Below are 15,138 nucleotides of genomic sequence, written 5' to 3'. Positions count from 1 at the left end.
TACGAGTCCACAAAGCACCGACCTCAAATTTCACAGGGTATAGTCATTCAATTCATTCCTTCCTCACCTCATCCGCTGGAATCAGGGGTTAATGGTCGAAGCAAACATTAACCCCTCATTTCCTCAGTATGCTAACGACTTTAACCTGTGCCCTATCTTATCTTTTGCATTCCACTTTTTTAAGCAACCAGTGTCAGAATGTCTTTCCTCTGATCCTCACCCCCTGATTCAGTACATTACTTCCTTTTATTACCTTCATCTTTTAATAGTTCCCATTCGGTGATCGCATCAGCGCTCTACCGGGAGGGTTGCGCCCCATGCAATAAATCATTTTACGTCCGACTGTCGAGCTTTGTGGTGACAGGCTTGGCGTAATAATCAATTCTGTAACTTTCAGATACTGATGAGACTATCAACAGTCTGTACCTCGTTATGGGGAGCGAGAGGCTGGGCTTTTGTTGGACCGATAGGGGAGAGTTGGTCCTTGATTGCTAGAAATTGAACGATGGCAAAAGCAGTTATTTTCTTCATTGGGACAAAGTTGGGATGAGATTGGATCTCGTTCGGCTTCCTTTGGGAATTTGATGGTTGCAGATTGTAACTCTTTGGTCTAAAACAGTTATAAAGTGACTGAGATGACAAAAAACCTGGTGAAACACCGCATGATTGAGTATTTGGTTTCAAGAGCTTCCGATTTCTTCTTCTTCAGAATTTACTCTGTCGATCTTGGAGGAGTGATTCTCCAGGGAGTATTTCTCCTCCATGATAGGATGAGGGCTTTCATGCGTTGCTACGGTTATGCAGCAATTTCCAGGTTTTCCAGATATTGAGTTTTCCAGCTTTCTGAAGGCAGCTTAATCCTTCCCTGGCATAAGGAATGCATATTCCATTGTTTATTTTCTTGGCCTGAAATACACAACCCACCGTCTTATTTCTTCATGCATACCTGATGGCTTCTTTATAATAGAGTAGTTGGATGCATTTTGATGAAGTAGATAGCACCTTGTTGCCATCAAGCTCTTCCTGCCTATCCAAAATATCCTTTCGGCTTTTTCAAGAATAAATAAAATCTTGCGTGTTTTGTAAAGAAAATATACAATCACCTGTTACAGTATTGGATTCAACAACTGCAAAAACCGGCATCAACCCTATCTTAACCCTTTCACTGCGGCAGCCATATTTCGGCCAGTGCCGACAGTGGTGCTTACTTTTATCGGAATGGTCAAAACTATTCAAAATTGTTGCCATCTATACTTTAAGGATGAAGCTTATTATCCCTGAATGTGTTTGGCGTGTTTAGAGAGGGTGTAACCAAGTGAATTGATATTTTAGAAGGGCATGACTTGTTATGCACGTCACCATCACGATATGTAGCCATTTGTACATGAGGTGCTACATGTATGCATATCACCCAGCGAAAGGGTTAAGCAGCTTTAAAGGATGACCACGGAAAGTGAGCACATTTTCTCTATGCTCGGCACCATGAAATCATCTTTTATGTACCAACAGCATTCATCAATGATTAACCCATTAAATTGAAAATTTCAGATTTGTTTGTACCAACTATTCAAAAGTCTCCAGCGCCGCATTATTATTTTGTTGTTATATTGCTGTCATTTGACAGTGATGACGCCCCGCCATGTCACTCACAAAAGCCTAACTTTCTCCAATTCGGATTGGACCAAGTTATGTATGACACCGCTTTGCAACACCGATATCTTGGCGCTTTATTTAAACAAAATTTCTCTGTCGTTGCAGTGTCGAAGGCAAGGGGCCTGCGACCATCTTGGAAGTGATCTACTCAGCCACGCAGCTCTCGCCGGAAGAAGACGAGAATGAACAGCGTCACCAGGAGGTACGGCGCCAGCTCCATGATCTCACCAAGCAGAAGGAGGCCATGGAGTCCAGGAAGAAACGCCTCCAGAAACAACGCGAGGTCCTCGATGGGTTTGCCGATAATCTCCTGAAGACGGAAGCTCCTGAGAAGAATGACAAAGAGGTAAGTGACAAATTCCTATTTTTATTTCACATTTCAAAATCAGGGTTGAATTTAGGTTACTAGTTATGAAATTCGCCACTGACAAATGCGAGTACATTGCTTTCTGAAGTTCGTCTGATGTAAGTTGGATGCTGGGCAGTTTGGGTGGTATTATTTGGAGGGTGAAGTCATCAGAGTTGTGCAAGGTGGATATTCTTCTTCTATCCATCTGATAATTGAGATGGGATACTTGCAGAAAACTGGTTAAGGTGCAAGATCAGCTGGTACTATATCCGAGTTGGATACCTACACACATGTGACTTGCCTGAGTGCCTTGCTTGATACTTGCCAAAATTCCCCTGAATACTTGCAATGCTTCTCTGGTCAAGATGGAAAGTAGTTGCCTGTCAAGACATGTGTAAGTTGAACCAGTCAAACACATGTAAGAGGTTCAGGTTGGGTTCCTCCACAAGCATGACTTGTGTAAGTTGGATAACGACTAAATCTGCCCAAGGAAAGTAAAGATCGACTGTCCAGCTTTGGGAGTTTGTTCATCTGTTTCAAAGTGTTGCTCACTTGCCTTCAATGTTTTCATTTTTCCCAGCAGCTTGGGTTTTTTTCTTTTCTTCTGGAAGTTCCAACCGCCCCTCGAATACCACTAGGAATTTGCCTTTATGCTTTAACATGTGAAATTAAATTGGATGTATAATGTAAATATAATCAGTTTGTTGCAGAACTTTGACTGGTAGGCCTAGTGTGTTTGCTTTCATTCATTTATTAGCTTTTCCTGTTCGCTATTGCAGGATTGTAAGGCTTACTATTCAGCAAACTTTTAGTACCCACCCGGCATGTTTTTTGAAATCACATCACTTTGAGTTGTCTTTCAGAACTGCGTCGAAACGTTTATAAAGTAGTACTAACCATGACCATCATTTTCAGGGCAGCAACAACATGACGCGGGAAATCCTTTGATACCCCTCGTCAACAGTGGGACTACTTTTATATCTTACCGTTACATTTTCAGCGAGCTCAAGGTGGCCAGTCTCGAACGACAAGAAGTTCAAGTGTATGTACTCTCATTAATTGTTTAATCATCACCAATCGAGAAATCGGGGGTTAATATTCACTTCTCCAGCCCTGCACACAAACCCCCTAGGACATTATCTGTTTGGTAAAGTACATACATGTACATCACCTTTAAGTCTGCATTCACGATTTAACTGTCAACCTCGGTTCAAGTACCGTACTTCTAATGAGTTGTATGAATAAATATCGCACTCCGAGATTTTAGAAACGAGGTTGCAGTGCGCACCTCGAAGGAGACAGTTGACATTATAAAACAACCAGTGAAAATGCAGGTTTGGAAATTGTTGCTACAACGTTGTTAAAATTCCTAGACTCAAATGTAAGCAACATTCTGATTGGGCGCAATTACTTTTGGGCTGGCACTTCACCGAATGAGGGCGATATCTCAGGGGTTTGTGTGCAGGGTAGGAGAAGCGAGCATTAACCCCTGATTTCCTCAGAATGCATCACCAATAGCATGGCACACGACAAAAAATAGATACAACCTGCAAATTTGAAGTATAGATTAAGTCATCTGTATTTTGGTTTAGAAGATCTAGTTTTCAGAAGTCAGGTACCTGGGATAAGTGTTATACTGTAGTTGAAGCTTTTTGAGAGTTACTTTTTAGTGGTACATGCAGTCTGACTCCAAGTCTCACCATCTTGTGGCAGTCATGTTGCTGAACACCAAAAAAGATGGTCACTGCAAAAACTTTGCACTGATTGTTGTTATGGCCGTTACCAACCAAGCCATGGTTTCAAAAGCTTGGTATTTGCACTTGCAAGTAAATACCGACCAGGACATGGTTTCAAAAGCTTGGTGTTTGCACTTGCAGGTAAATACCACCAAGTCATGGTTTCAAAAGCTTGGTGTTTGCACTTGCAAGTAAATACCAACCAAGCCATGGCTTCAAAAGCTTGGTGTTTGCACACTTGCAAGAAAAATACCAACCAAGTCATGGTTTCAAAAGCTTGGTGTTTGCCCACTTGCAATTAAATACCAACCAAGCCATGGTTTCAAAAGCTTGGTGTTTGCACTTGCAAGTAAATACCAACCAAGTCATGGTTTCAAAAGCTTGGTGTTTGCACTTGCAAGTAAATACCAACCAGGACATGGTTTCAAAAGCTTGGTGTTTGCACTTGCAGGTAAATACCACCAAGTCATGGTTTCAAAAGCTTGGTGTTTGCACTTGCAAGTAAATACCAACCAAGTCTGATAGCTTCAAAAGCTTGGTGTTCGGACACTTGCAAGTAAATACCAACCAAGTCATGGTTTCAAAAGCCTGATGTTTGTACTTGCAAGTACATGTAAATACCAACCAAGTCATGGTTTCAAAAGCTTGGTGTTTGCACTTGCAAGTAAATACCAACCAAGTCATGGTTTCAAAAGCTTGGTGTTTGCCCACTTGCAATTAAATACCAACCAAATTAGTCATGGTTTACAAAACTTTGGTGTTTGCACTTGGTAACAAACCTAGTCATGGCTTCAAAAGTTTGGTATTTGCACTTGCAAGTAAATACTGGGAGTTTGGTGCAAATGAATATTGTGATTGGGAAGGTAATAGGGGTACCTGAATGTAAATATATCAGCTCAAGTTAGCCCAGCTCAGGTTTGGTTGCAAATTCTGTGCGTTTTGATAGATATGCACAGGAAAATGTAGAGCTGCGCCTGTAGACTTGAGTTGAAACTATGTCTGAGTAGTGCATGTTGTATGTTTCTGTCTTGTCATATGCGTTTTACTAGGCCTATGGTGATATGATGGTTCCATGAAAAGATGAAGATGGAGAGATTATCGTTTGTAGATCATTTTAAACATGAAATACAAAAAAAATGGTTTTCTTTCTAGGTCGCCACCTATTGGCCTCTGTAGGTAAATTTTAATGTCAGGTCTTGGCATAATACATGTACACATACTATACATAAAATGATACATGACTGAATGATGATCCAATGTATTGGCTATTTGATTTCTTCACCTTATAGTTTAGAGCGTAACCACTAGGGGCGCTAGTCCGGAAAGATGCAAATTTGTTTCCCACTGCACACGAAGAACAACACAATTACTTTGGCCATTTGGGAGTTGAAAGTGCGTTCTACATCTTTGGCACTCCATCACATATGCATCCTAACAATAGTACAGGCCATTTTACTCAATGTTTTAGGCCCTGTTGCCAGAGGTCTCTCACATATGTTACATCTTCTTCATCTTCTCATGTAACCAGCCAGATATATGTTTGATTTGTGTTCATGTTCTAGATGTTGGTAGTTCTGAAAGACTAACCCTGTCTTATTTCAACCCTTTTTCCTCCCTCACTAATCATAACTGTACATAATCTAACACCACTAACCATTTTCTTGTTGTTGATTTTGATACACACTGTAGTTTAGTTTTGGGGAAATCGTGACATTTCCGATCCTGGCATGCATGTTTAGGTCGTGTACAGTGGAACCTCTCTTAACAGGCACCTCTGCGAGCAGGACACCTCTTTATAAAGGACAGCAATTCTCAGTCCCAAGGGTGTCCTTAATAGGGAGGTTCTACGGTACTTTATATCTTGAAAAGCAATTTCAAAATCATATACCTTATAACTTGATATAAAATTTTGTGCAAAATTGTTTAATCTCGATGTCACATCTGTTTCTCAAAGTTTGCCCTAGGTCCAACTGCATTTCATACCACTTCAGTAGATACAATTTATGATTTTGCCTAATTATAAACGAGTTGCAATCTTGAGACACAGTAGCTTAGCAACTCTACCTAAAAGTCATTAAAACGTGCCTCGTGACCTCAAGGCTAAAACCAGTCTCTTTGAAGCTTGCAATAATAAGGGTTGCAGAATGAACCCTCTCAATGTCAGTATGTGATGTGCTGTGAGTCCCTCTCTGAGCATGCACCAACAGACTGTATTCCTCCGTTAGAGTGCAGGGCTTGACGGGGTCAAAAGACATGATGGAGGAGCCACATAGCCCAGTGGTAAACCCTGCTGGCTACTACGCAATAGGGGGAGAACCCAGGATCATATTTCTGGGTGAACTGGCATGGCTTTCAAGGAACTCAAATTCCCGGCTCTTCACAACGGCTCTAGGAAAATTCGTCCCCGGAAAACTCGTCCCGGAAAATTCGTCCCCTAGGAAAACTCGTCCCCGAGGATAATTCGTCCCTGGAAAATTTGTCCCCGAGGAAAATTTCGTCCCCGGAAAATATGTCCCCTAGGATAATTCATCCCTTGGAAATTGTCCTCGAAGATAATTCGTCCCCGGAAAATTAAACAAAAGTTGAAAGTTTCTGACATTACTTTCTAGTAATATACTTACTACTTTCGACTTTTCTCATTCATTATATCTCTCTTTACTACCCTACTAGCTAGTTACCTACTCCACTCTTTTCATAGTAGGTAGAGGTAGGCAGGCGAAATAATTTTTTTTTTCAAATAAGTATTTTTACTGGTCAGAATGAAAGAAAAGCTCTAAATTCTTCAATAAAATATTTCGCCTGCCTACTTCTACCTACTATAAAAATAGTGGGGTAGGTAACTAGCTAGTATGGTAGTAAAGAGAGATGTTACACTGAATGAGAAAAATCGAAAGTAGTAGTTATTACTACAGTCCATTCGACAAGACTTATGAGTCTTAGAAATTGAAGTCAGAAACTTTCAACTTTGTAAAATTTTCTGGGGACGAATTATCCTCGGGTCGACGAACTTTCCAGGGACGAATTATCCTCGGGGACAAATTATCCGGGGACGAATTTTCCGGGGACGAATTATCCGGGGACGAATTTTCCTGTAACCCTGTAAGGACGAATTTCCAAGGGACGAATTATCCTAGGGGACATATGTACAATGTACACATTTTTGGGGGGAGTCTGTCAGATGAGACTAAAAGCTGTGGTCCCTTGTACCTGAGTGTCTTTGCCAGGGCAAGTAAAAGTTCCCACATAGGTGGACAGTAGCCTATAGTGGACTCCATACCTCTGGCAGATATCCAATAGGGTTACGCGCTGGTAAGATGATATGACAAAGTGATGTCCCATACCCACATTTCAGGAGAGTAACGCAGATGGGAATGAATTGTCAATGACGCCAGGAAACAATCAGATTTTTTAAAAATCAGACAGACTTCCTGACTGAATAAATGGATGTGAAGTTGCTCAAACCCATCAAGTTCTGCACTCTTATAAAGGAATACCGGCAACGCAGATCCCACCATTCTCCAAGTACCTTACTGTAACTGTTCCTACCTTAGAAACATCAACACTATGCGCTGTACAGTGTGGCACAGAATATTTTGAACGAAATAACTAGCGGTGCTTGCTTTTTGCCATGTTTTTATTTTCACCCAATGTAGTCTGCTGTGTACATGTACGAATCGTTTTATTTGGAATTACTGAAATATTTACAATTTCCTTAATTTTTCCGTTCTGTAGATTACTTTTGCTGAAGTAAGTTAATTGTACAGTAATCAATCCTAAGCATAATAAAATTACTATCCAAAGAGGTAGATTTTCATTGCCTGATTGGTGAAAGGGTGCTATTCTTGAAAAAAAGCCTGTCAGAGATGTAGTTTGACTTGAAATGTGTAAATAGGCATGATGCATGGTGTAGCCAATAGTCACTTCATGTCACCAACATTACGGAGATCCATTTCTTGCTGAAGATCATGAGTTGGTGCATCCATTGTACCTTTCTTGCTCTAAGTCCATGTCAGAGGCAAGGCTGGGTGTATAGTACCCCCAGGTATATGGCACGGCTTAACCCGCCTGCTATGAGGGAATTCCTTTATGGCCCAGTGGTTGGCGCGTTGGCCCAAGAGTGGAAGTTAAGCAATGTTAAGCGCGGTCAACCTTTGGATCGGTGACCGGCGCGTACAATACACTGGGTATAGTCCAAAACTTGAAGGCCAAGGTAGTTGTAGATAGGCTTTGTAACAACGGGCGTCCCAATGCAGGACTTGCTTCTTTTGTTCAAATAGTGATAACAGCGCCGTCCAGTGCCAAATAATCACACTTTCAGGACCAATCAACTTGCCACAGTCACAGACTACATGTAGTGTTACCTGTTGTCACAGGTGACGTTAGATGCACATCACGCATGGCATCAGATGCGTCACAATCTGTGATTATCCTCATTAAAGGCAATAATTCCAATTTGCTTCTAAATGATTCAAATGTACTTTCAACCCTAAAATCGTGGCAATTGTATCATATATTGATCGTAATAGTACGGAGAGATGTTGTAGAGAACCAGAAGTGGTCATAACATAGCAGCTCTCCCATAATCCAGTTACGTACCTAGATTTCAATCTAATTTTATTTTAGCTAGCTCCATTAGGAGCTAGCTCCATTAGGAGCTGCTCTGTATGGGACTGTCCTGGAACTGTATGGTGGATAATAGACCAACCCATTTGTCACAAATATTGATTCCCCTGTGGGGCTAGCTCTTCATCAAATGTATAACATTGTGTATATGGCTCATAAAGAGTTGGGCTTTGCACTTATTAAATATGATGGCCAGGGCTAGCGTTATTATGAAGCGGCTGTGCAAACAAGCAATCTTTGTTGCTAGGACCTGCGATAATAATCCCCGCTGTGTCCAAGAAAAAGAGTAAAACTGGTAATCCCTGTGTTTGATATCCCAGGTTTCCAATTATGGTGAATTTACTTTGAAATTGTTTGAACATGAGTTGATCGGAAAATGATGAACGTGAGTTTTGAATGGAATGACCGGACATCATCCTCAGTCTCAGACTGCTGTCTCCATTCATCCTTCTCATCTTTTCTTCCCAACAAAATGTAAACACGCCTTAGTTATTGCGTGTCATTCAGTCAGCGCAGCCACAATCTCTTCATATCCTTCCTATTTTGCCTGAGTTCTTATTCAAACATCGCGTTCATGAGTATCATTTTATTAGGCGCCATTGTGTCGAGAATCGAAAAACGATCCAGTCGTTTGATGCTATAATGACACCAATCTATCGATTGGTCTATAGTACATTGTCACCTATCATGCATTTCTTTGATAAGGGGTGGGTAGTCCCATGTTCTGAGTGTCCCAGGTTCTATGCCGAGTTTTCTGTGTCCTAGGTTCTTAGGTTTCCAATTATGGTGAATTCACTTTGAAATTGTTTGGTTGACTTGCTGAAGGGCAGGACAAAAAACTGAAACAGAGTTGCAATGATATCAGAAGGTTAGACTATAGCACCTGGCAAACAAGCAATTTTTGTCACTATGACCTGGGATAATTATTTATGAACTGTGCGACAAAAACATCACTTGTCTGCAGTTTCAGCTGTTCCACTTATTCTTTGAAGACAGAGTAAAGTGGAACTGTACAGAAGTTTTTCTTTCGACTAAAATAATTTTCTGGTCACTTGTGACTTTGAAACGCCAATGATGGTGTTTGCTGCCATATGTACCCATTTCAACACCATACGGACATATATCTATTATTAATCCACTCTCTCATTATGCCTTTCACCAGCTTCATTAAAGATTCATTTTTATCCATTCATTCAATTTACCCATTGTTTGCTGCAGTTTGACGATTTATTGATTTTTCTCTCCTATGATTTATCCTTGGTGATATGAACTGAGAGAGGCAGCCTTCATGTACATTTTCAAACATTGCCATAAAGAGCACATGATTTGCAAATTGCATTGTTTTGACTTGGTTAATCAAGGATAGTTGGATATACTAATTCAACTTCTGACGGAGGGATAGGGGTACCCAAATGTATTTTTCCTCAAGTTCTTCATCTTGCTAATGACTTGATAGCGATAAATTAACTTGGGTTCGTGTGTGTTTGAATATGTTAGCCTCTAATTGGAACTGGGTAGAGACAAGTAGCTCAGATGGATAAAACCTTGCTGAACTGTTGGTTACTGACACGGGCAGCAATCCCTATCATATCAAGCCACATTGGAAACACTTTTCTTACTACTTGGATTTAAATCTGAAGTTGTGTCGCATTGTATTGACCTCAGACACACCCAGTGATAGTGTTGAATAGAAGTGGTGAATAAGGTCCTGGGGCCAAGGGGATGAAATAGCCAACTCAAACTTGTTCTAAGACTCTGTTGCAAAGGTATCACTTCAGACATATATTATGTCGTTTCCCACCCTACTGATTAAACTAGTCCACTAACGGTCGCTAGAAGTTGTAAGATCCCAATCAAATTCCAATCATATCCAAACGATTTCACACAACTGCCTGTCACGGCCGTCGTATGATCATCCAAAAGCTAATATCCGCCGTTTAGCCCGTGGAATTAATTTGGATTTTTTCCGGCTCGTCATAAAGTCCGAGAAACTTCTTTATCCGCCATCAGCGCCCTGCATGATTATCACGGTAACCATGGTAACCAAATGATCAATATTCTGGACGTGTCCCAACAAACAGCAGAAATAATTGCTACAAAATTGTCTGACAGAGTACTCAATTTGTTGTATGGGCGTAGCACATGATTTGAACGTTGATGAGTTTACCTGGATTCTGTCAAAGTCGTAGAACAAAGAGAGTTGCGTTGATTGACATGGATTCTGTAAACATAGTAAAGATAGTTCACTATCATATAGTAATCTGAAAGATAGTTCACTATCATATAGTAATCTGAAAGATAGTTCACTATCATATAGTAATCTGTTTCTCAAAGTTTCTTTTCATATTGCTACTTCTTTCTAGAAGTTTCGTTTTTGCCTGAGTATTGCTATTGCATGACAGGAGCTTTGAGCAGGGACGTGTGGCTCTGTGAATTACTGCATTTTTCCCAAGAGTTGGGTGTCTGGATGTGTAATTCATTCTCAAAGCGAATGCATTCACCATATGACTACAATAGACCATCTTTTGGGTCCAGCGCGTCCTGATATGCAATGTACAAGCTCTTACGACGCAATAAGTCATGCACTTGCATCTTGAGGTCATTTGACGGTGCATTCCATCTGTTATACCATAAAAAATCACTGGTAAGTGCTCAATAGGTTTTTCTCGGACCTAAGAGAAAGGTTCATTTCTCTTAGATAGTTCTCATTTAAAAGTTATCCAGTTGTGTATCATATCACATTTAGTAACATTTTACAGCTTTTTACTGCAAGCATGAAACACTGGCTACTCTTTACAAGTGAGTTTTCTCTAACTAAAGATGGGTAGCGTATTTTCTGAGGTGTTGCATGGTCTCCACCTGTCGCTCAGTAAATACCTTGAGCTGTTTACAAGCGTATCAGCTGCCAAACACCGAGTTCGGCTCAATAAAGCACCTGTCCAACAAGATCTTTAGCGAACAATTTGTATTTTTTGTGCTTATGGCAGTCTTCAGCTCATCAATTGAACTGTATTTGGAGATGCAAGGATGGGATATAGAAATCCCACAGCCTAGAGCTTGAGAATGGATATCAGAACAGACAATAAGTAGCAAATGTGGTATTGATGTGGCCAACAACACGAACCCCTACTGCTCTTAATATCGCAACCAATATTGGTGGCTTTCTTTTTGAAATGGAAGCTTAGTTCTTTCTCCATGTTGTCCATGGTAGAGGATTACCCCACCGTTGTGTTATCAAAGCTAGCACTTAGCGTTGGAAAGAAGTGTGATGTGATACTTTATGGGTTGCGTTCTATCTGTTAACACTTACGTGGCCAAACCATGTACATGTATATCTTTATTGACCAAACCCCTCTACCAGCAGGTTATTCCTGCTCGAAAGGCTTTGCCATTAAAATGACATGTAGGCTGTTGTTGACTGCTGTTGATGCTTTCTGTTTCTCCAATTTGGCAGAAGAGGTTGAGGAGTTTTCAAGGCTAAATCTTCAAAACAAGAGGAGTCGCGCATCCCGGTCATTACTACTGCTGGCTACCATGCCATAGGGCCCGGGTTCGAATCGGGGAGAACCCAGGATTGTATTTCTGGATGAACGGGTGTGGTTTTCAAGGAACTATAATCCCTGGCTCTTCACAGCGAGTTTTAGGCTCGATATGCGATAAATTAATGAGGGCCTGCCCGGAGACACTAAAATCATTGGTCCATTGTACCTGTGTGTTTATGCCATGGTGAGTAAAAGATCCCACTCAGATGGACAGTAGAAATGTCAAGGTGTGCTATTACAACATCTTATCCACCTGTTGCTAGTGGTTTCTCTAGCAACCGATCATGTGGCAGCTAGGTCAATGGTATCGACAATAATGTAGGCAGAGACTTTTTATGGCGGTTTATATCCGCTTGCGTCTGCCCGGTGCAAGATTGATGCCTCTATTTCCTCTTGGCAGTGGTTTATTTTTTTGTGGTGATTATCAATGTTGTGGAGGCAACAGGGTATCATGAGAGTAACTGGTAACATGCCATTCATAGGAAAAAAGATAACATTTGGGATCTGGGCCAAACTACTTGGATTTATGAATGATAACGTATTCTTGCCCGGCCATCCAAAATCCTCATTTGAATAAGCATTGTCACAGCATGTTTTGAAAGTATGACAAGTGAACCAATTATCTCGCAGGTGTTCAAACTTGATTGACTGTCTCCTGTTGGAGATGATCTTGCTTCTTTAAAGGGGTACGCTCTTCGTAACTACTGGTGGTCCAGGAAGATAGAAATGCAGTTATACACAATGCCGTTGTGCAGTTATTTTACATACGAATTCACTGAAACTTGGTACTTATAGTATTGATATATGTGTCTACACAATGGCAATGCTGAAAATTATATTCAGTATTCCTGCGGTTGAAAATTTTCCAATTTGATTATAACAATTTCGAATTTTAACAATTGGTGTTGGCCTTAAGAACCTGCATCCTTCTGTCAACATAGCTGAGCATAGCAATTATCTTGCAGATGTTCAATCCTGGATTGCCTACCTCCTGCAGCAGATGATCTTGCTACTTTAAGCCACTCATGCTAACTCTTGAGCCACTCACGCTAAGTTTTGAGCATCATCCATGCTGCCTTAGTTGCTCAATACATGAACGCGTTTTGCTAATTTAGCAAGTTTTATAATTTAACATGTTTCTGGCAAGCAAGTGCAATATTCTGACATAATTGATGGATGGATTTTGCACTTCATGAATATGGTATTTTTCAGCATTTGCTCCACACCCAGAGGTGTTATTCCTCAGGGAGTATATCTCCTCAAAGGTGGGATGAGCCTTTTTACATGCCACCATGTTTAAGTAATACTTAGGTATATTGGCCAAGTGACTCTGTTTTTTGCCAAAAGTAGAGTCCATGCAAGCCTCCCGGACATGTTGAGCCCTGACGACCAGCCAAGCATTCGCTATCAGAGAATCAGGCATGGTCTCGGTGAAAGCTACCACTATTTAAGCTACCAATATCACTACTATAGTGAAAGGTCCCTTTGGCTTGTGTAACTAATATACCACTATACAAGCAGTCGTGTCAAATACTTGGTGGGTCAAGGTGCATTCCCTGGTTGCTTGCAGTATTGATCAAATATTGTCCTCTCAGTCTCATGGCAGTTTCTGTTGACTTTGGGCATACCGTCCCTGTTGGGTGACTCAGGAGCATCTCCCAGTCACGAATATGCAGCTGCCAGGAAATGAGTGTTCAACCCTGTTTGGATTGGGACTTGATTGAAAATGATTGTCTTTATGTCGATCAGTTGATTTCCTCAGTGGGATCACTTGCTTCAGAGCACCGCACACTTGGGTGACTCTATTTTCCCTCTGTGGTGTGCTGTGGCTAAAGTTATCTACCCTGCATGGTTAGGGACTTATGGTTGTACCGCCTAGGCTCTACCGTCTGTGCTCTACCAACCCACTCCCCATTACCCTCCAAAATTGCATTCTATCACCAATCTTGTTCAAAATGTCCTTTGTGACATGCAGCTTTCAATAATCATTGCTTTCTCAATTTTTGCATGAACTCCTGAGTGCTGGAGCCAGATCTCTTAACATCTGATACGAATGGCACGTTAGTCTTCATCTTTGCAAAGAAACACAATCGTTTCGCGAAGTTTGAAAAATTACCGATGGATTAACTGCCCTAGCGATGTTTTATGGAGATGTATCATGGAATTGATGAGGTGAAAGATAGCATTAATCACGCTGCATCAGTTTACTTAGTCGCTTTCATTCTGAATCGCTTTCATTCTGAATCAAGTCTCAATCAAACGTATCTTATCGTAGGGATTTTTCTGGAAGGAGATTATTTTCCTAAGGTTCCCAATGGTATTTAGATTCATCCAACTCAGTCCAGCGTAAAAGTATTGTTTCTTCTAAAAAAATTGAAGGAAACTATGTAATCCACCAAAACAAAAATTGTTAACATTTTCTTTTTCGAAATTTCTCGCATTGCTGAAATAAAAAGGTGTAAAGATTTTACGGTCTACAATATCATCAATATTATGTGTGTTATTTTCCATATAAAATGACATTGAAATCGACACTCAATGACATGTGTATCTGGTTGTCATAGTACATGACTGATTCAGATCGATACCAGGAAATTCAATATGGATAATGATGCGTGATCGACTGCTGATGAGGTGCTGCATTCAAATCATGTATGCACCTTTGTTACTTACTAAGGCCAGGTAGTGGAAATATTCTGTGCCTGTTACTCTGCTAGTAAATAATGAGTGTAAGGAGGTCATCAACTTGGGGCAACATTAAAATTGTGTCCAATTACAAGTATGATTTTCATTGTAGTTTTAAGAAATTCTAAACTTTGACGCCATTAATTTTTTCTCCAATTGGGGGAAATTAATTATCAAAGTTTTATATCAAGTTCACATTTTTCGTGAAACCAAGAAAAAAACTATTGGCTTTATTCCCTCAATTATAGTTGTGCAAACATTTCATCAGATAAACGTGAAAATTTTTCAACATGGCCTAATGGGAAAACAGTATCGTTATTCGATCCCGATTCATTTAGTCTATAGTATTTTCCATCGATTTGTCTTAGAATAGGTGTGTACCAATATAGCGGCATCGATTTTTTTACCGATTGACTAATCTTCTTTGTTCTTAGCGCATAACCTGAGATGCCTTTCATTAACCCGCGAAAGTCAACGCACTGATGCTGGGACAAAAGAATTTCACAGGTTGTGCAGAGGAGAAAATCCTGTTTTCAAGTTGCAATTGAAT

The 15,138-nt window shown here is 40.5% G+C and overlaps 1 protein-coding gene across 13 annotated transcripts in view; it reads left to right on the top strand.

Annotated features, from left to right (window-relative positions):
* Window positions 1-15,138, top strand: part of LOC135488724 (protein F37C4.5-like) — a 111,029-nt gene that overhangs the window by 3,912 nt on the left and 91,979 nt on the right. For 11 of the 13 annotated variants that reach the window (XM_064773467.1, XM_064773473.1, XM_064773471.1 and 8 more), the window contains exons 2-4: window positions 1,759-1,999; window positions 3,003-3,044; window positions 7,471-7,485. In XM_064773467.1, coding sequence (XP_064629537.1) covers window positions 1,759-1,999; window positions 3,003-3,044; window positions 7,471-7,485 — 298 coding nt within the window. The remainder of the gene's footprint in view (window positions 1-1,758; window positions 2,000-3,002; window positions 3,045-7,470; window positions 7,486-15,138) is intronic. The other 2 variants (XM_064773468.1, XM_064773472.1) reach the window with 2 other exon arrangements.

This window comes from Lineus longissimus, chromosome 5, assembly GCF_910592395.1.
Source record: "Lineus longissimus chromosome 5, tnLinLong1.2, whole genome shotgun sequence".
Lineage (NCBI taxonomy): Eukaryota > Metazoa > Nemertea > Pilidiophora > Heteronemertea > Lineidae > Lineus > Lineus longissimus.
This window is presented reverse-complemented; position numbering and strand designations above follow the sequence as displayed.